The sequence below is a fragment of the Bombus vosnesenskii genome, unplaced genomic scaffold (genome assembly GCF_011952255.1).
Source record: "Bombus vosnesenskii isolate JDL3184/JDL3185 unplaced genomic scaffold, Bvos_JDL3184-5_v1.1 scf7180000016263, whole genome shotgun sequence".
Taxonomy (NCBI): domain Eukaryota; kingdom Metazoa; phylum Arthropoda; class Insecta; order Hymenoptera; family Apidae; genus Bombus; species Bombus vosnesenskii.
This window is the reverse complement of record NW_022884332.1, coordinates 1302333-1323169: the sequence shown is the minus strand read 5'-3', so window position 1 is coordinate 1323169 and position 20837 is coordinate 1302333. Positions and strand designations below refer to the sequence as shown.

The 20837-nt window shown below is 38.5% G+C and overlaps 1 protein-coding gene across 1 annotated transcript in view; it reads left to right on the top strand.

Moving 5' to 3' along the window:
* LOC117242137 overlaps window positions 1–20837 on the top strand; it is a 163774-nt gene that overhangs the window by 80747 nt on the left and 62190 nt on the right. The window contains exon 3 of the mRNA XM_033508563.1: window positions 9688–9969. Within this exon, the coding sequence (XP_033364454.1) occupies window positions 9688–9969 (282 nt within the window). The remainder of the gene's footprint in view (window positions 1–9687; window positions 9970–20837) is intronic.

Below are 20837 nucleotides of genomic sequence, written 5' to 3'. Positions count from 1 at the left end.
TTTCTAATTAGAGTGCCACGGACTTCAGGCTGTGACCGTGTCGAGAGCCTGTAAATTTAGATCCGTGGAGAACAGGAAGTGTTCGTTGCGGCTCGTTTGATTTCCGGCCAGAACGCAGGTGACCCTTGCTGTCGCCAAGCTTGGAAAGCTTCGGATTAAATGAAAGTTCGAACGTCGTTCGTATCATATTCGTTAAGGGTATTCTGGACATTGGTCATTTTGTTTCACCGACGAATATTTCTCAACGCGATATCTCTCTTACGATGTACAATTGACGATAAGTATAATTTTAACATCCAACACTAGCGTATAGATAGGAGATTGTACTATTTAACACTTTACCGATCGATAGTCTATTAATCGGCTTTTTGTCGCCGACGATCTTTCTCATTATTCGAGCAGTAATTTGTTATTTAGTACTAAGGTACCTTGCTCAGTTGCGTCAGCTGCGCTGCTTTGTAAGCTTCCAGAGTTTGATACCAATTTGAAAAACGTACCGTCCGCAATGAACAAAAAGAATGGTATTGGAGAGTCTGAACAGAAACAGAGCCGGCGCCAAGGAGAATCTGCGCCTGAGATGCCAGTGGGACGTGCGTATGCTGTTGAATCGCTAGCGGTATCGGTAAAATGTTAACGCGTTGAGTGTCGCGGTAGTCATCGGTGATCCATGTTATTAAATTTGTTTAGAATTATTAAAATAAGATCAATCGGATGGACTAAAAAGTTATCAACAATGCGAATGAACTAGGGAATATTGTGGAGAAAAAGAAGCACAAATACAATATAATATTTTGCAAAAATTAAATGTTACATGGTGCTATATATTGTCAGCGTACTTTAATTAATTTCGATTTCGTTATTATTATTTCATTTGATGACTTTGCTTGGCGTCACATATTTCCATCGATGTCTTTCTGGCCTAGGAATGTAGCTAGGACTGCGACTAGCTTTACCCTTTTCGTAAATGAGATTATCCGAAGCTTTTCGAAAGATGTATGTCGACAAATCCAAACTCGCGTAAGCTGTTTTAGAACAAACTGCATCGCGACTCGATACCAGCCGATGTAGCTGCAAGTGCAGTGGAAGTCGTCTCCTTCGAACGGGACAACTTCTCACTGCTCGTATTACGTAGACGTATTCTGTCTGCGTTGATTTGCTCACCTGGTCCTGCTGATCGGTCGTCAACATTCTAGACAACATAAATGGCGTTCTTAGAAAAGGTTTGAGCAAAGCGTTAAACAATACGTTGAGAATTATAATCAAACTGTAGATGTTTATACACATATAGTGCCCGCGGAAAGTATTTCAATACCATTGCATTTGTTATAGCATTTAAATTCAAGATAAATTCTTTGTCGTTTGGTAGAATTTTCATACGATCAGAAAAATGTTATACGTACAATGAAAATGAAACGTAGAAGCTGATAAAGATCTCTCGAATGGAAAAGAAGTATGTACAAATATTCGCTGGAAACGCTCTTTACTCTCGACGATCTGTTGAAATTTAAATCTCCTAGAAATGTATAAACATTCGCAGTCTAATTATAAACCAAAGCGACGCTTATTCGAGTTCCAACGTTAGAAAATTACAGATCCACTAGATACACAATTTTTCCGAAACATTCGCAACCAGTTGTAACCGTCTAATTTAGTCTAAAATCGTCTAATTTAAACTCGATTTTCCATTTCGAAGAATACGCGAATCGAATAATCGTTGCCTTACGCGCGGTTGCCCGAATAGAAAATCTGCGATTTGGCCGGAATGAAATTTTTAAAGGACAAAGAGAATCGCGTTAACGCGAAAGAGCCGGCATAAAGCATAGAAATTTTGTCAGAGCGTCGACTGTCTGCAGGCGTGTCAGAAGCCTCTGAATAATGAAAGCAGCGTTGCGAATCGACGATGTTTTCCCTATGTTCCGCGCGCGACATCAAACTCGCGCCTGAATACGTTTCCGGGCGTAATTTAAGGCTCCCTGGGCGTGACGCTGGTTGGCAAATTCCAACGGGCCGTTAAATAATTCGTCGAACAACGTACTTTCGAGGCCCGATCGATCGTTCCGCCACGGCGTCCTTCAGGCAAGGTGCATTGACTTTTCTTTCCAGCTGAATATTCGAGTGGATCTTGCAGGTGCTGGTTGCCATCGAATTTATCGAGTCGCGTACACGATCCAGCAACGTCACGTCGTTCTGTACGTCGTTCTTTGAACGATTTCCATCTTGTTCCGCGCGATCTTGACGTTTCGCGATCCTTTCGTCGATTATGGTGGATTGGCTGTCTGACGCGTTGTCGATACTATTCCGCAGGCTTTCCTCCAGCTCCAGCAAATCTCGGAAAAACGTTTGGCCTTTGACGCCGAACAGACCTGTTCTGAAACAATTGCGTGTGTCTACCGAGCAACGATTCGAAGAAACGAAAGAAACAAACATCGAACATACCTGTTTTCGTTGTTGCACCTTTTTCTTGCGAGCACGTTCTCCGTATCGGAATGAGACTTCTTCAACATCGCCTGTTCTCTCTTTCGATGCCTCTTCAATTCCATGACGATCATACGTCGAACGATAACGTTCAATTCCTCCTCCTCTTTGCCGGAACTGGTGGCGCGTCTGTCGAGTATTTTTTCCAACAACTTTCACGTGTGCATCGTTTTATGATGTGTGTAATTATACGGTATAAGGAACGAACGAAAGCGTAGTGTGTTTAGAAATTTAATGCCACGGGTCGATGACATTTCTGCAATTTGCTTTTCCCTTACGAGAAAACACGGGATTACTGAGTTACTAGCCGATCCAAATCAATCCGACGGATTAGAAAGCGTTAAATAATATACGAGGACAGAGCGATGACATCGCGTTCGCGACAATTTCGGTTGAAACCGTGGAAAGGATGGAACTGTAGTTAAAATTTCAATCGTGTCGTTTCGATTGAAATTTCAGTCGCGAGTATCTACGACGAGTATCGTACGATCGTAAAAACACATCGAGTATTCTCGTTCTAATTGACTTACGATCGGCTAAAGAAAATCGTAGATTCCGTTCTTCTGTCGTTCCTCGTCCAATTCTTCTTTGGAGACGATCCAACGTCTTCCTCTCCATCTTTGCTTCGAGATATCGCACTCTTGCTCCAATGAAACGCAGATTTTTCTTCCATACAATTTGCCTCGCTTTTTGGGTCTATTCCAAACTGTTCGTCGAAATAATCGTCCTTCCGCGTACGCGCATCGTCATCCTTATCCGCTGCCTCGCAGAACGAAAATTCCTCGAACGTATCAGCTACCTTTGCAAGATTTTCATTTTCCTTTTGTTCCACCTCCACGGATCCTTTCGATGCACGAGCAGTTTCTTCCGATGCATCCATCTCGAAATCAACTACCTTTTCGTTCGGAAGTTGTTGCGAATTTTTCGCGAACACGACGTCCTCTTGCAAGATCGAAACGAGAAACTTCTCCGCCAGGAAACGACTCACCGTCGCCTCCGAAGGTTTTTCATTTCTCATCTCGAAATTTGCCAAACGTTGCTGCGAATGTCCGCCGTCCCTTCCAATTTCTAAATGCGCCTCGAATTTATACGACGAACGAACCTCGTTGTTGTTCGGGCACGTATTCTCGTTTTCACGAGCAAACGCGTCCTCTGCATATCTTTCCACTCCTGGAACCATGGCAACGTTTTTCATCATAGCGTAATCGGCGAGTTTGCCCTCGGACCAATCTATAAATTTCGACGAGGATGTTGCGCGGCTTTCTTGGAACGTTGCATCGTACTGTGAATTCTTTCCCTCGCTCGTCGACGGTTCCACGTTTTTTAATTTATCGGCTGCTGCATCGAAATTCGTTTCCAGAGTGACGTCGTCGTTCGAGGTTTTATCTAAATAAACGTCCATGTCGTTTCTAATATTCTGCCCGGTGATTTCTATCGAGATTGAATCATAACGACGCTTCTTTCGCTTTTCCAAATGACTTTTCAAATTCTTCCTGAAAGATGCACGAATATCTTGAAAGATCTCCCCGAGTAGACGTTTGACCGTGCAAGGTTCGAACTCCGGACGCCTATGCACGCTGAAAGCAGATCTTCGAGGTAATTAGTCGATTCTTATCGAAATTAACTGTCTTTCAAAATAATAAGAGGAGACAACAAGAGTATTCGTTTGTACGTATGATACAGTATAAAAATCATCGAATTTATTCTTTGAGAGATTAACGAGCTGTTAAATTAATGACAAAATAGATATATTCGAACATATGGTTCTTATCGGAATTAGCTATTTAAATTAATCGATAACAAATTCAACAATTCTCTTACATCATTCAACGATCGTCTAATCCATCCTTATGAATACTAACAAGTCTCTATACGTCGATAGAAATACGCGAGTATTTCCTCGTATGATAAAAAACCACCGAGTGAGAAGACAAGTACGCAACAATCTGGAAGTCAGCAACGCCTATCGGATTGGCCGACAAAGCGATTACTCATCGACCGTACGCAATATTCGTCGCACGTAGAACGAAAGTCAGCGTCAACTTGGAAATTGAATCGAATCGATCAACCTTTTCGTGATTATTCGATTTGACGGGCCGCGATTTAATTACTTTTTACCATGGTCGCGGAAGTAACGGATTCCGCGTACGAAAATTCATCGGAAAATAACGGGCGGTCGGGAGCGCAATCGGCGCGATACAATCAATTAAATTCAATTACGAGGTAGCCACGCGTACGAACGGGCTTGCGCGACAAAATCGACGTAATTACGCTGGTTCTCGGCGGGAGACCTGGTCAATAATTGATTTCCTCCGCGCCACGAGACGCTTCTCGGTACCAGATGATCCGACGTCGATTTCTTCCACCTTCTTCTCGACTTGTTCACCTCGTAGATCGATAACAACCTCCGGACGCTCGACACCACGAGCAAAACGTTCCACGCGAGGACAGCGAGCGAACAGATGCAGATTAGTGGTAATATCGAGCTCTCGTATCCCAGGATACTTGACATTCGCATAGTAGCAGAATTATGCAGGTAACACGATCACGAAAACGAGAATTTCTGCATGTTATCCTGGCACGTCCTCACTCGCGCATCTTTGCAATTTTTTTCTTTTTGTTACGTTAATTTCTTTCCTAATGAAATTCAAGTAATTTTCTTTCCACGAGAGATTTAGGTTACCGAAAGATGCGAATTTTGCGGTGGCGACCGAGCGATTTGCGATTGTTTTTTGCTTTATCCCGCAATGTTCCGGTTTAGATATACCTACGCGAAGTTTGTTCGTTTCCAACTTTTTGATCGTTTGGTATTTTTTTTCTTTTTTTTTTTTTTTCATCCCTTTCATCGTGCGCGCGTGACTTCCGGGAGAGCGGCACAGTCGGGAACAATGTAAAAGTGGAGTAAGTATAGCATTTGTAATTTGAAACATGGCTGGACCGTGGCGTAGTTTGGAATTAATTTCCCGGAACCGTTCTAAATGCATTTTCGGTGCAAATATTTTTCGCCGACGAATATGAACGCGAATATTCAAATGCGTGGGAATTAAACCGGTCGCGGTGCATCAAGGAAGACGAATTTCGAACACGTTCAATAAATTGGAAGATACAATTTTATGCAAACGATATTTCGCCTGAGATATTAAACGACCCAGCCTCTAGAATTGCAAATGTGCTCGATGTTAATATGTATGGCATCGTGGAATTTAATATGTCGTGTCACGGTGATTTTACGGCAGATACGATCGGGTCGTGACAAACCCGATCCATTACCGACAACTGTCAACTACATGTTTAAAGACTCAATGTCACGAAGTTCGAGGCCACGAAACGTAATGAGAACGGCATTGTGTTACCGGAACTCGACACAAAGAACGCGGACTCGTAAAGTTTCGTATCTTTTGAATTTCCTTTTCGAAAATGAATAGCTTCTGGTATTTAATAATTTCTAGATAGTAGATGTCGTATGGTAAATATTATGTTTTACGTTACGTTAATACATTGAACAACAAAGTAGAATTGAATAAACTATTGATTCAGCTCCTTGGAAATCATTGGAATTTCTACCGATATTTTTATCGTCGGTTTAAGTTTTCCGCAATTTAACACAAGTTTCCTGAATTTCATTGAACCTGATCGTAATAGTAAGAAAACGGGTACCTATTCTATCGATCCATTATCCAATAGTCCGTCATTAATAATTTACTAGTTGCATAAAACTTTAGGTTTCTAGATCAACACGTTAGATACCAACGACGATATCGAGTATCGTGTGTTCTTGATTAATTATTACTTGACCTAAGTTCCCTATAATTTATAGATATGAAATTCACAAAGTTCCCTAAATTGCCACGAATCGCCTATAATTTCCAAATATTATCGAAATCGATCAGGATCGTATGAAAAACTAAATACCTGTAACGACGTTATTTCCATTGATAAACTCGACGAAATCCATGCAAAATTCATTCAAAAATCGAACGTTTCTTTAAACCACTCAACATGAAAATGTGAGAAAGTTGAACGAACTCTGTCCATAATAACCGTTTCAATCGCGATATTTCATCTGCAGATAAAGATAATGTATCTATCAAGGGATTAAAGGCGAATCGGGATCGCATCGTATCACGTTCATCGATCAAACGTCCTCGTTTCTTTCTCGTCGACGAGTATTATCTGAATGAAACGGTGCCCAGCGGTATCGAGCATTGGTTTTTCACCACTTCCTATCCACGAGTGGTGTATCGAGTATCCGGTGCACCCTTTAATTCGTACGCATCGCACGTATACGTGACGTTGACGATTCGAGGACGCCGTTGAACGTCAAACGCATGCCCACGTTGCGAGGACTCTCTAATGGAGTGTCCTGCCAGGTCGAGTGGCTCCGTTGCATATCATTTACCTTTACGAGCAAACGCAGTTACACACTCGGCATAACGTCGATGCTTTAATCACGTGATCCTGATTCTCGGTTAGTCAGTTACGTTTCGACCAATCTCTCTCTGGAACGTGTCGTAAGTTACCGCTTCGTGTCACGTTCATCCTCGTGATCCTCTATAAATAAAGTGTCGGACGATTTTATGCTCCGTTGCCGGTCGATCTCACTGCTATTAGGCTTCGCAAGATCTACGTTCATGACGGCTGCAATTAGTAGACTGCGAATGTTTACGCGAATTTACGCATGTCCGTGCAATTTAGCTTTGCGAATGTAATTCAAACACAGATTTGTTTGGCGTATCAAAGATTACGATTGAAACGCGGATACCGATGCAGATTTGTATTTTTTGCGAAGAGAATTAGAGAGATGGAATCCAAGCTGATATTTGTTCCAGGTATTAAATGTTACAAGGAATATTCTATATGGGATATTTCACTGACTTTAGACGTACGTTTGACAAATTTTTATATTTCTAAATATCTCGTAAATGTATAACAACGTACGGTCTAGTTATAGTATACGCTGTCGTAAAAAGAATCCAGGAATATTACGTAATCGAATTACGCCGTACATAACGTAATAGCCGATTATGAAAACACGGATTAATGAAAAATTTGAAGGTGATCTCTTAGAAGAGTGATCAGCGGACAAGAATTGAAACTAAGAAAAATTACGACACTTTTATTGGAAAGTTCCTACTTAATGTTAACATGTATACTTACGAAGTAATTCGAAATGATCTTCTCTCCTATGAAAATGAAGTTACTCCGTTGACCGAAAAAATCGAATATACGATTGCAATTGGAATCGAGGTCGAATCATAAACTACTGGATTTCGACGATAATCTGTACGGGGAATTTGGTGAAAGTTGTATCATAATTTCGTATTTGAACGCGGAGATTTTGGGATGCTGTGTAAGCGATGGGATTAAATAAAGTGTGCTTATATAAGTTACGGGTATCTTTGTAATTGTTCATGATTGACATGTATTTTGAATACACGATTTGAAGTGCCTCCTACGATAGAAATTATGCTTTCCTTCGATAGATCTGATAAATTATTCAGATCCTATAAATAGAAATCGTGTAATTATCATAACGAAGCTACATCGAGTACAATTAGCTTTACAATGGGTGCCACTAGGTCAACGTCAAAAATACTGCATTAAAAATGACAAATGGATCTGTCAAGATATTAAATCAGACATCGTTTCTCGATGCCTTAAAACGCCAGCATAGACAACTACGGATATTTTTAAACAGCTTTATTTTCTACCAAACAACATTCTCTTCCCTTACCATCGAAGTGGTTGCTACCTGCGCAAGCTTCTTACGTGAATATCGAGACTTCTGTAAGCTTCTATTCGTTTCCATTCGCAAGAAAGTGCATTACTGTTTCAAGCTGAACGACAGCGATACTGCAGCAGAAAGATGATCACGCAACGACGAACATCGAGTTGATACTGCTTCGACGTCAATAAATTCGATATTTGCAACCCTTACAAATTCAGAAATAAGAAAACGGGAAACTGATAAACCACGATACTTGCTCCATTACAATTTTACTAAAGGAAATCTAACGCGATAGAACTAGTCACGATCATCCCGCGTTACCACTGTACATCCTCCAACGTCGCACGACAATAACGAACAATTTTCACGCGGATTATACCAAAGGATAAGGAGAAATATGTTAAAGACACCGCGAAAGGAAGTGAAATAGATCAGCGTAGCGACGAACGGGGGAAAACGTTCCCTAAGTGACGACATTTTCACAGAATGTTTCCCACAGCTGGTCAAAAACCCGGAATAGAAGAAAGGAAGACGGAGACGCGGAGCAGTGTATTACTCCGGTTCCGTGGCCCTCTTAGGAGCTCTTAGCGAGTCGTACGAAAAGTTTCATGCATACGAATGTACGAGAAACTTTAGATGCACGGCGTTTCACGACGTATTTGAAATTAAGGCAGAAGAGCAGCAAGAGAGAAAAAGAGATGAGACGTATCGGAATAGGTGAGAAAGCGGTAAAGAGAAAGAGAGAGAGAGAGAAAAAGAGAGAAATAAAGAAGGAACACGTAGATATTGGAACAAAAGATGATATAACGTATATTATTGCTTTCATAAGTCGTCACTTGTCATTCGGTAAAATTGCACTTTTTTAGAATGCCACTATGCAACGATAACGGATGGATAGGAATGCATGAAGCACGAAAGGATAATACAAAAGTACGTACAGTTTCACGAAACTACATACACGAACTTCGTACACGGTGTACATAAAGTTTCGTTCCACGTTAGGACGGATATATCGAGTTTTAGTTCAAACGAAAAATACTTCGTTGGAATGTATCGAATGCACCTTGAAGTGTCTTTAAAATTAAGTTCGACGAAGTAGGAGCGTAACTGTGGCGTGACGCTGTAAGAAAGGAAAGAAGGACAAAGGGAAAAGGAAGAAAAGGAAGGGACGATGAGTTTTGTCAGTGGACTCGTCGACAAAATAACCTAACAGATCCGTATCTTAGATGCTGAGATAACGGACTCAAGTCAGAGAATGTAGGAGAAGCGTTTGCGACAATTGCCTTCGGTGTATATCTCTCTGGTGGCTGAGAACGTCGGCGTACAATATAAAAATGTATCGAAAGAGAACGAAGCGGAATAAAAATGAAATAAATGAATTTAAAAAAAACAAAACGAAATAAAAAAAGAAACAAAAAAAAACTCACACACAAACGCAAGCTAATTGGCCTGATTACGAGAGCAACATGATTTCTGTCTTGCAGGCGGCGCGGAGACAGACGCGGTACAGGCGATCTTGGCCAGATATCTTCAGAGGCGTCTTCAGGGGTCGCAGCTGTCGACGCCGCCGCCGCCAGCTGTCCTCTTCAGTAGCAATAACCAGGCCAGAATGAGACACGCTCAAAGGACTACCAGCAATGCGTTGCCGAAGAATGTCAGCGAGAAAGAGAGGAGGGAACGCGTGGAGGATTACGAGGATTACGAGGACGACCTTGAGGGTTTCGAGGACAGTGAGAGGAGCAGGACCAGATTCGATCTCTTCGCCGGTAAATCCTTGAGCCCTGCTCATATTCCATTTTTCGGATCATTTCGTGTCTTGATATTTTATCACTCGAGTATTTTATGATCTTCGGATAAGCTTTTGTAATGGTCTTCGGTGAAAGGGAATTACAGACGAGAATATGTCTACTATGTCTCGATGTTCGATCAGTATTTTAATTTAATAGATCGGTAAATTTATTTAAGGATTTCCCGTTGGATGAATTGAAAAACAACGACGTTTTTTGTGCTTCCCCGATCATTGAAAATACGCGGCAACTTTTGGTAAAATTAACGCCGATTTTTATTCGGATATAAAATCAATTACGTATATCTACCGATTTGCGTTATTGTTAATTTAATTATCGTCAACTATGTAGAGTATATTTAGGTGTACAATACAAGTCGATAATTGTAGCGCTAGCGGTTTACAGAACACGTGTTAGAAAAGGGAATTAAGACTGTAGGTTTTAGAATACGTTACTTTCCTACGTTGCAGCACATAGTTGAGGGGGGATAATCACATTAGCACTGGGACGAGAAGAAAGTGGAGTTGCGCGAGGACGTGGAATTTCGGACAGAAAGTTAGCCTCGTAGCGACTAATTACTAACTGTTTCTTCTAATTACTAAGGGTCCATTCGCGAATCAGTAAATGTAAGAAACTCCGAAAGAAACTAGTCTTCGACTCTTTTTATTTACTTGCCATGTATATATCATTGTTCGTAATCGGCAGTATCTTTCTTCGCTTTTCGCCAAGTTTTCGATCGGTTCAACTGTCACGTTATAGCGAAATTGATTTCACATCGTTATTTACGTTATTCGCGTAATTATTATTATAATTATTAGACTACGGATTGTCACACATTTATGCACATTATGCGTTTAAAAATTCATAGAACGCCATGCAGAGATATAGTACAAAGTAACCAAAGCAGAATGCTCGTTATAATTTTTACTTAGTACACGAAGCACATTTCTATCGGGTTTCCATTTTCTTACCTGCGTTCAAATATGAAATTTAATAAAAAAATTACAGTCTAACGACTACATATCGTATATCAGCTTAGAAACAATAGCGATGAGATTCATATTCACCGCCTATAGTTCGCTTACGAGTTCGTGTCGGTAAATGCCATGCTTGCCACGTTACTTGAAGTTATCGCGGATTCATTTACGCATTGACGCCAAGTTTGAAGCCTGTGCATGGCTACGTGATTACTCTTCTGCAATTACCACGTTTAATCCGGTTATACCGTTATTTAGCCAGCCATTCCTGTTATTACACGTAAAATACAAGGATGAACGGATTATCGAGCGAACCCGTGTGTAGCTATGCAGCACGGATAATCAAATAAAACGACGGCTAATCGGACAATCGAAGATAACGGGCGATACCTATCCAACGACGCAGACATTGCTACTATTAATATCTGGATATTCGAGCAGGTCTGTTATCAGCAGCCGAATAACGCTTTCTGATCACTGGCCTGACTGATCGTTTCCGTTTGAAACGATTCGAAATTGTTCGTTGGCCGGTCATCTATATTCGTTTGCTCTGTTCCTCAATGGAATTATTCTGTTATACAGTTAGCTTGTCTATTTGGATTTGTAAAATAATGTTGCAAATTGGAAATGGAACGGAAATTTCTCTATTTGCAAATGGAAAAGATTGATCACTATCGCACGTGATATAGTATGGTTTTGCGAGGTACTAAAATGTTCGGATGTTTGTTCCGTGTGTCTCTAACTCTAAGTAACACTGTGTGGGTTTTCGTCTCGTTCTTCTTACGAGTGATGTATCCTTTCGATATATCACTTTTAAAGTCTTTTTATATTAACAATGCTTTCGTAGCTCGAAAGACATTTTAAAAGTAACGATGTGAAAATCGTTATTTAACAATCAAATATATTTTGTGCTGCTTCTTATTTTTCCTGCTCTTGGTGCCTGCATCCACGTATTTTATCGGATATAAAAGAGAAAAAGAAGTTTTCGTATAGAAGGCAAATATTATCTAAACTCTCTTATCTGTTAATCGTCTGTAACGAATTCTACGTATACAAATTTCTTATATTCGATCACCAGCTATCGCTAAAAATTCCAAAATGAAAGATCTGGAATCTCTTGCTTTCGGTTAGCGCGGAATTTCGGCGACGCTTCGCAAGAAGGAAGCGAGGTCATCCGAGCTGTCCACCGTCTCGAAATTACTCACCTGCCGTGTGTAATGCGACGACAAGGGTGTAGAGGAGCGTGCATTGACGTCACAATGCCACACGTCTCTGTTCGGATCCGTTCTGATCGTGTCGAATCGTTCGACGGTAGAACACGTCTGCCTTGCTGGCTGCACGCTTCAGATCTCTCGCATCTCTCAACCCGGCGCGAGAATGCTTTCGTCCATCGCAAATACCGCCTGTTCTTCGCGCCGTAACGTGTATTCCTTGAGTAGTTTGGATTTTCTAACACAGCTCGCGTCGGCCTGCATTGAGATTGAAATTCTACTTCAAGAATTTCTCGAATTTCTCGAGATATATAGGAAATCGAAGAACATGGTCGAAAATTCACGAAAACGAGGAACGTAGAAACGTAACCACTTCTTTCTTGGTTTTTATTATCAAGAAAATTGTTGTAGCGAATAATAAATCTCTTCATTTTTGTCATTTTTATCGTATATTTTTTAATAAATTTATTTCGTGCACAGACGATGAAGCTAAGAAGATTGTACCGTTGTGTTTTCATTATTAAATTCTTTTCTTCCGTTCTATTAATTTTGAATGGAATGTATGTTTCCAACAATGCGTCTGCCGTATTTTTTAATACTAATTTTGTACTATTGTATTATAAATTAATTGCGATAGCGGAATCGTAATAATAATAATAATAATAATAATAATAAAGTGTATATTGCACATGACTACATACAGTACCAGAGTAAACAGTAATAACAACAATAATAATAATAATAGAACACGTGCAGATCATGTTTATATGTAATACTATAATGTGACACACCGTGAAGTTAATCGACTGACCCCTTAATTTGCATTCCATTTCCAAGTGGTAAATTGTAATTTGCAGAAACGTTTAAAATGCCATTTCACACTTTACGTAGGATAGAAGCAAAATTGTATAATTTATGTCGTTTATAAACTGAATTAACAAATTTTACAGAGTTTTAATTGCGTGTTCTAACGAACCGACACTATTTACCGTATCTTTCAATTCTACACGTTTAGTTTATTTTGCATTTTCATCATAGTAGTTGTACGAAATTTCGTGCAACGAATTCCGGCAGCATTTCGTAGTCGCTGGTTGCCACGATTCGCATTCAATTTTCATAAAGTTCCTTTGTAGTTGCTGACGGGACAAACGGTGCACTTCATCATGGAAAAATGAGAATTGAAACTTTCTCTTTGTCTTTCAAATTTCAGACTCTCGAGAAAGTTTGCGACATGGTGCTAAGTCTTACGTCGAAATTCGCATCGTGCCTTGAATCTCGCAGAACTTGAAATTTTACTCCCTTACCATTCCTTCGTATAGCAATTCTTACATCGAACAATATAAAATTTTATAAATATTAGAAAAATTTCTCTTAACGAGAAAAACGATATAACAAAACATAATTTGTGATATCGTTTCATCAAATTTTTTCTTCCTTTAAATACCACCTTCGACACGTATGTTCGTGTGTACAGCAATTAATTTACTAGACATTATCACATTATAACACCGAACTAAATTTTACGGAAAAATATCTCGATTTCATATTCGGCCAATTGGTTCGATTTTAATGTTATTGAAAATATATGGAGCTTGTTCAAATCGCGTGTTTCCTCATCGCTAATCTTCACGTTTTTATTTTTTATTTTGAAGACAAAAATTCCAGATGTTTGCCAAATTAATAAGGGGGATGAATATATATGGAGAATGTCAGAGTTGGAACGATTTAAAATCAGGACAAAAAGAGGAAATATAAATTATTAATACGCTGCGAATTTTTATGCACTTAAAAAAGTTTGCAATACATTGATATTATAAAACTGCAGAAATGCAGAAAATTCACGTAATATGTAAAAATATCCAAAATATCCTGCTTTCTATAACACTCGTTAAATAAAACAATGTTTTACCAGGGCCTACTTTTTAAATTATATTCTCGAAAATATGAATTTGCATAAAAATTCGCGGTCTAATTATCAACATGTGTACGGTTACGGTTACAGTATAATTACATATATATTAAGTTACATGTTAATAACATATTAGAAGTTTCTAAATTTTGCTTTTAAAATTCTCTCGCGTCTCTCAGTTTCGCTAAAATAGCGAGGACCGTCGAAAATTTTTAACGAGCCAAATTCGCCAGATCGGGACCGTGGAACTTTCGAAAGCAAAATTTTCAACAAAATCTGCTTTCCTTCGTGTACCGAAAAGCTGAAGCTCGATCGAATGACCGGTGTACAGAAACAGAACGGAAACATGAATTCTACGACGGATTGACACGTATGCAAACGTGACATATTGGACCTTTACTCTATTTTTCCTCGTTTTATTTTTCTATTAACGAAAACGTTTCTCTACGACCACCCCTCACCCTCAACTTCTGCCGAACGATTTAAAGTTCGTGTGTTCGATATTTCAGCCGAGAGCCTTGTCGTGCTTTTAATTGAGCGCAAGGGATTTCGATATTCGTGCGATGCAATATGCAATCGAGTGAGCCATCCAATCGAATGGTCACGGGTCGTCGATTGCATCGACGATGCAACGACAGCCGGGGCCGACTTGTTGATAAGTTTTATTTGTTGCTCGTCAACCGGTCCACGCTTCCCCTTTCCTTTGTCCCCTGTCTTTCAATCGGGATAGATTCGACGTTCATCCAATTAAATGTTCGCGGCCTGTTTCCCACTCGTAAACCATCGTGCAGCGATTTCTCTTTCCAGCTTAACGTGCCCGTTCCATGGCAAATCCTTTAATTACACCGGTGTTTGTTAATGTCCAGTAACACGGCCTGAAACACGCTTTGTGATAGTATTCGCGGATTCGTCGATCGGACATAAGATTACGTTGCGTCAGGTTCGTGCACGATGCAACCCAATTTATAGAGTTTAGCAGGATTATGGCTTGTATAATATTAAAACTGTTGAATTCTTTTGTATACAAGTGAAACAACGAAAGGTAGATAGGCAAAAACATGTGTGCGATGAAAGAAATGTTGTTAGTTTGCTTTCTTATACGTGTAAGTATATATGAGGATTATATGGATTGTATAATATAATGTAATTATACGAATTATATTATTGTATATTTTATTTAGTTTTACATAGTCTTTCTCTTTCGTGTTTGCACCAACTTGCGAGCTTCTGCGTTAAGTGTAGACAGAATTTTAAACAACGATGTACCTACATATCGATTTTGATCTAAAATTTAAATAAACATATCTTTTAGTTTCCTTACGTTAATTCAGACATCAGATAATTATCTTTCTTAGATAATATAATGTTTTCTTCATTTAGAGACCAAATTTAATATATCGATCATCCTTCCTTTTTTGTATTACTGTTTGTGAATTGTCAAAAAAAAAAAAAAAAGAAGCATCGTGTATCAAATAACCCAACAAAATTTCTCCTGATCTTTTTAAAGTTTGTTCCGTGTAATTATTAAATTAGAATTTCGTGGCGTATCAAACGAACGTTGTCTTCCTTCCGATTCCATTACTACGTCAAATTTGATTTCATCGTTGGAAGTCGCGGAAATATAATTTCAACCAGACGAAGGCAATAGTATTGTACGCAAAGAATAAGAGAACGGTAGAAATTCATGGCGGATTGCAAATTCGTTTCTCGGGACCGTGCAAAGGAACTGTGTCAAAAGTGTTTGCAGTATTTCGTTCTCCATCGCTTGAAAGTTTCCTTTGGCCCGCGGCGGCTCGGAAATTAACAGATATGTAGGCGTGTTTGCGAAGCGGGTAAAAGTCGCGATGAAACACGCGGAAGAAGCACGAACTTTCAAAGACCGTTTCTCTTCTACTTTTGGGAATGATTGGAAGTATCCTACGCTTTCAACTCGGTTGATATAAATTCAATTTATATTTTCCAGTTTCGAGCAAAAGCACGCTGTATTTCAAATTCATAAAATTCTTTTCGTAATATCGAAGGATGAAATTAAAAAAAAGAAATTCTTATTCTTCGCGAGAGAATAATTAGACGAAAGATTTACTGCTCGCGGCTTGAACAATTTACGATCGAATAATTTTGATAAAATATCTTTACGAATTAATAGTAGTTGAATTTCGCGTTGATCGATTTTTAAAGCGAATGTACATTAATTTGTACTTAGTAGTTTACATTTTTCCGATAAAGCTTGGCAAACTCCTCGGTAAACTTTCGTAATCGATGTTACCGATCGTATTATGCGTGTACGGTTCTCGTATATCGCATCGAAGTTTCGCATCGACAACTTGATACTTTAACTACATTCTACTTAAAGTTGGCATTGTTAGATTTCTAATTTAACGCAATTAATATCCTATCGGATAGCTGGTAACGTGATTGTAAATTCAGACACTCGTCTAGCAATGAAATCAGCGTACGAATTAATTAAAACTCGATCGATGGTTTTATTTGAAGGAACACTCATCATCGAACAGACGCTTCGAAGTACCTCCGTACTCGAGTCGATTATTCTTTAACAATGTACATAAGTACACGTAGCAGTGCACATAGTCCTCGCATAGTACCTATGGATTTCCGATTTTAATACGCTTGCATACTAATCATTACTCGCTATTGGTTCAATTCCCGGGACAGTGAAGAAGCTATACAAGGAATTCTTCCTTTAGGAAACAAGATACAGGAAATACAGAAAATGATACGCACACAATATCGCTCTTTTACGTGTACAGATAATAATTTCGTAACATTTGAAAACATACGGATTTTTGTAAATTGAGGTTTAACATCACAGGCATTTTTCCGAATTGAAAAGGGTTCTTTGCTTGTACAAGCGAATTAATTCTTTTCCAAATTAAATTTAACGTCGTGTCGTAAACATAACTACATAGCGGAATTAATAATAATTGTACGATTCTTTATATTATGGACAAACTCCGATATCAGAAAGACGATCGTTAATCAAACGTGCGTATTTCCTGTATTAACAAAAATATTCATGAATCGATCTCTTCTATATTAAACTGGATTAAACAAAACGCCAATATTTCATTCATACATTACGTTTTGCTGTGTTTATTCGTGCATCGAGGAAATTTTAATCGAATCATCGATAAATTCGTGTTTAAGAGCAAATTGTTGTATGTTAATATTTGGCGATTAATCTAACCGGTTGTCAGCATCTTTAGAATAGCTAACTTGATAAACACGTGGAAGATATTCGCTGTCATCTAACAGAACGCTGGTATTTATTGCGTTATCGTGTCACATTAATCACATATACGCCAGAGCATCGTGGAAATTGCATATTTATAAAATGACATTTCACTGTTTATTATATGTGAGACAATATGTTGCATAATGCAGCCTGAAATTAACATATCGAACATGTATTTTGCTCAAATAAATGCGAAACTAATTATCCGTTATCGCTACGAACCTTCATCTCGATCGACGCACGAACTAAATGTATTTCCATTGTCCTATTTCGTTGATGCATTCGATCGCGTATCACGCGATTAAGAACGCAAGCTCGTAAGAAATATGATATTTCGTAAAGTTATAATTTTCAGAATTTACGACCATTGGAGTCCTTACGTGTCGTATACGAGATAAAATTAGTACGCTTTTAGAACGTAGTTTGGAATAGAATCTGCAAACTATGTAATTTCAATCTTTTGCTATAACATGTTATTATTCTCATACCGTTTAATCTTCTTGTTTCATCTCATTATTTTTCACCTCATTTTCTTCTCTTTTCAGATAATATGTATCCACGAGAATATTTCTCCAAATATCTACCTCAACGTTTAATGAAACTTTATATGACATCAAAGAGTTATTTTTAATTTACATCTCTCACGATTATGAAAATTAATATCGTAAATTTCAAAGGCATTTTGTGTCCAACAAAATGAAATTTACGTTTATCAGAGAGTACGCGAGCAGAAAGAATACGACGCATATTTTCCCAAACCGTCCGATCGCGCACGTTGCTCTCAAAACGTATAATATTCCGTTTCTGGTAATATTTCTTCGCTATTTTTATACTACGTTACCGTTTCATATCCCTCTATTTATTTATCCCTGCGTAGAACGCGTTCCTCGAAATGCACCAAGTAAATAATTTCATAGAAGATATATCCCCATAACTGTGGCGGCCATTTACGAAGCTACGGTGCAATATCGCTAGGTCGGTCGAATTACGTACAACCGTGCACGCGTACGCACACGCCAGGGGCAGTCAGATCGCGCAAAATAGCGATGAAATTTCGAATAGAGCAGATATCTGTTCATCACCTGTCAGCTGTTAGACCTATCATATCGTTCCGTCGTTTCTTCGACATTTGGCAGGAATTAATAATTGTCCATCGACGCGCATAATGCGCTCCAATGCGCGTTCACCATTCCTCTGTCCCAGTTAATAGCTATTTTCTGTTATTCCAGTATACCGTTCACCGTCTGCTTCAATTTATTTCGAAATATCCCAACGACAATGCCCTCTATCGCTTCGCCCCACGCTTATTTGATTATCGCTTCGAAGAAATTTATTCAGCCGAACAGCGTTATTTTGTTTGACATTTTGCGCGCGCGATGTTTCATTAGAATCTGTTTAACTCTTTTACAAACTCAAACACTTTATACTAAACTGCTTTTCAAACTACTCGTACGAATATCCTTTAATTTTCTCATGCGTTTCTCCGTAATTAAAAGGAAAATTATTTATTTTCTTTATCATGTTGTACGATAACGGTACGATTATTCGTAGGAACACTTAACTCTAATTTATTATTAATTTATTGACAATACAAAGTGTACGTAGGAAGTATACAGAGTGGTTGGTAACTAGTGGTACAGGCGGAAAGAGAGTGATTCTACGCGAAAAAAGAAGTCGAAAATATAGAATAAAAATTTAAAAATTTAAAAATTTAAAAATTTAAAAATTTAAAAATTTAAAAGTTTAAAAATTTCAAAATTTCAAAATTTCAAAATTTCAAAATTTCAAAATTTCAAAATTTCAAAATTTCAAAATTTCAAAATTTCAAAATTTCAAAATTTCAAAATTTAAAAGTTTAAAAATTTAAAAATTCAAAAATTCAAAATTTTAAAAATTTAAAAATTTTAAAAATTAAAAAAATAACGTCAATCGGGACAACGATCTACAGCGAGATCCGTTATAACGAAACGCGATAAAGTGCACGCGTACCGAGCGAAAATTCAAAGTTGATTTTCTTGAAAACAAAGCCTCAAACGACAAATTTTTATTCTATATTTTCGACTTCTTTTTTCGCGTAGAATCACCCCCTTTCCGCTTGCACCACCAGTTACCAACCACCCTGTATTTGTATTTACAAGAAATATATTTTCAATATTGATCTTCTCAAGCACCTTAAACTATTCTTTTATCAACTTCTATACCGCTTCTGTCTTATGTAATACCAAGTATATTACACAACACGTGTTAATATTTGTACTTTCGTTTCGATCATTCAATATTCAATATGCATTGCCGTTAACGCAACTAGTTCTTCCTGCTATTATACGTTTTAATCGTTCAATGTTTGTCATTCGATCGGAAGAACATAAAAAGATAATAAGCTTGCAACTAAATGCTGCGGCAAGATTATCGAGAAGAAAACATTTCTAACGAAAGAACATATGCAACTGTAAAGACGGAGTATCCTAATGCCTTAAGACATTCTTCGTTAACTTACGATGCTTACAACCTACCTACCTATCAAATTGTATTAGGTTGTCCGAAAAGTTTCTTTCGTTTTATAAAGAAATAATAGACGCACAATGTTTTCTGTTTTATATTAGTTTATTGAATTATGCACGAACATAATACTAGAAATAGAACGAAATAGATCATACCTAATTCAATAAAATAATATAAAAAAGAAATTATTGTTCGTCTATTATCACCTTATGAAACGAAAGAAACTTATCGGACAACCTAATACCTACAACTGTTTATTCGATAAATTTGTGTAAACTTTATTTCGGCGAACGTTGCGCAATAGAAACTCAGCGCGTACATTTTCAATCGATTGATCTATGAGTTGGTCGACGGCACACCGTTTGCACTAAATAATTCGAACCGATGCCGCGATGTTTACAATCTCCCAGGGATTAGTCGGAGGAAATAGAAACCCGATCGAACGAACGATCGGTATGCGGATAAACGAATTTGATCGTGTCGTGTTTGGATAAATAATCGACTGTCATGGGTTTCGCGAGAGTCGATGTAATTCGATTGGAAATACAAGTCGCAAATGTATGTGACCGAGACACGACGCTTTCATCAGGAAGTTGGCGAATAAGAAGGACAAACGCGAGATTTCTATCCCAATATCGCACGCAAAAGCGTGTAAACAGGCGGCCAACGGATTTCACTTCGCCTCTTTTCCTTTCTCTTTCTCCTCGTCCCTCTTTTTCCCTCCGTCTAAATCTCGAGCTCGGACCCTTTGTTCGTTTGCTCGAGCTCGAGAAACCTTTTTCGACTTCCAGATCCGTAGCAAGCATTTTGGAAACCTTTGCCGATCTTAGACTTCTCGTGAACCTTTCTGGAAAAACTTTTTACCTTCCGTTCGAAGCCCTGTTGACTTTTAGAAGCCATCCACCGGAAAATGTTCCTATGGCGCACTTTGTCGTGGACAAAATCACGTTCAACTCGGTTTTAAGAGACTCTTACGTCGGAAAGAAGATTACACT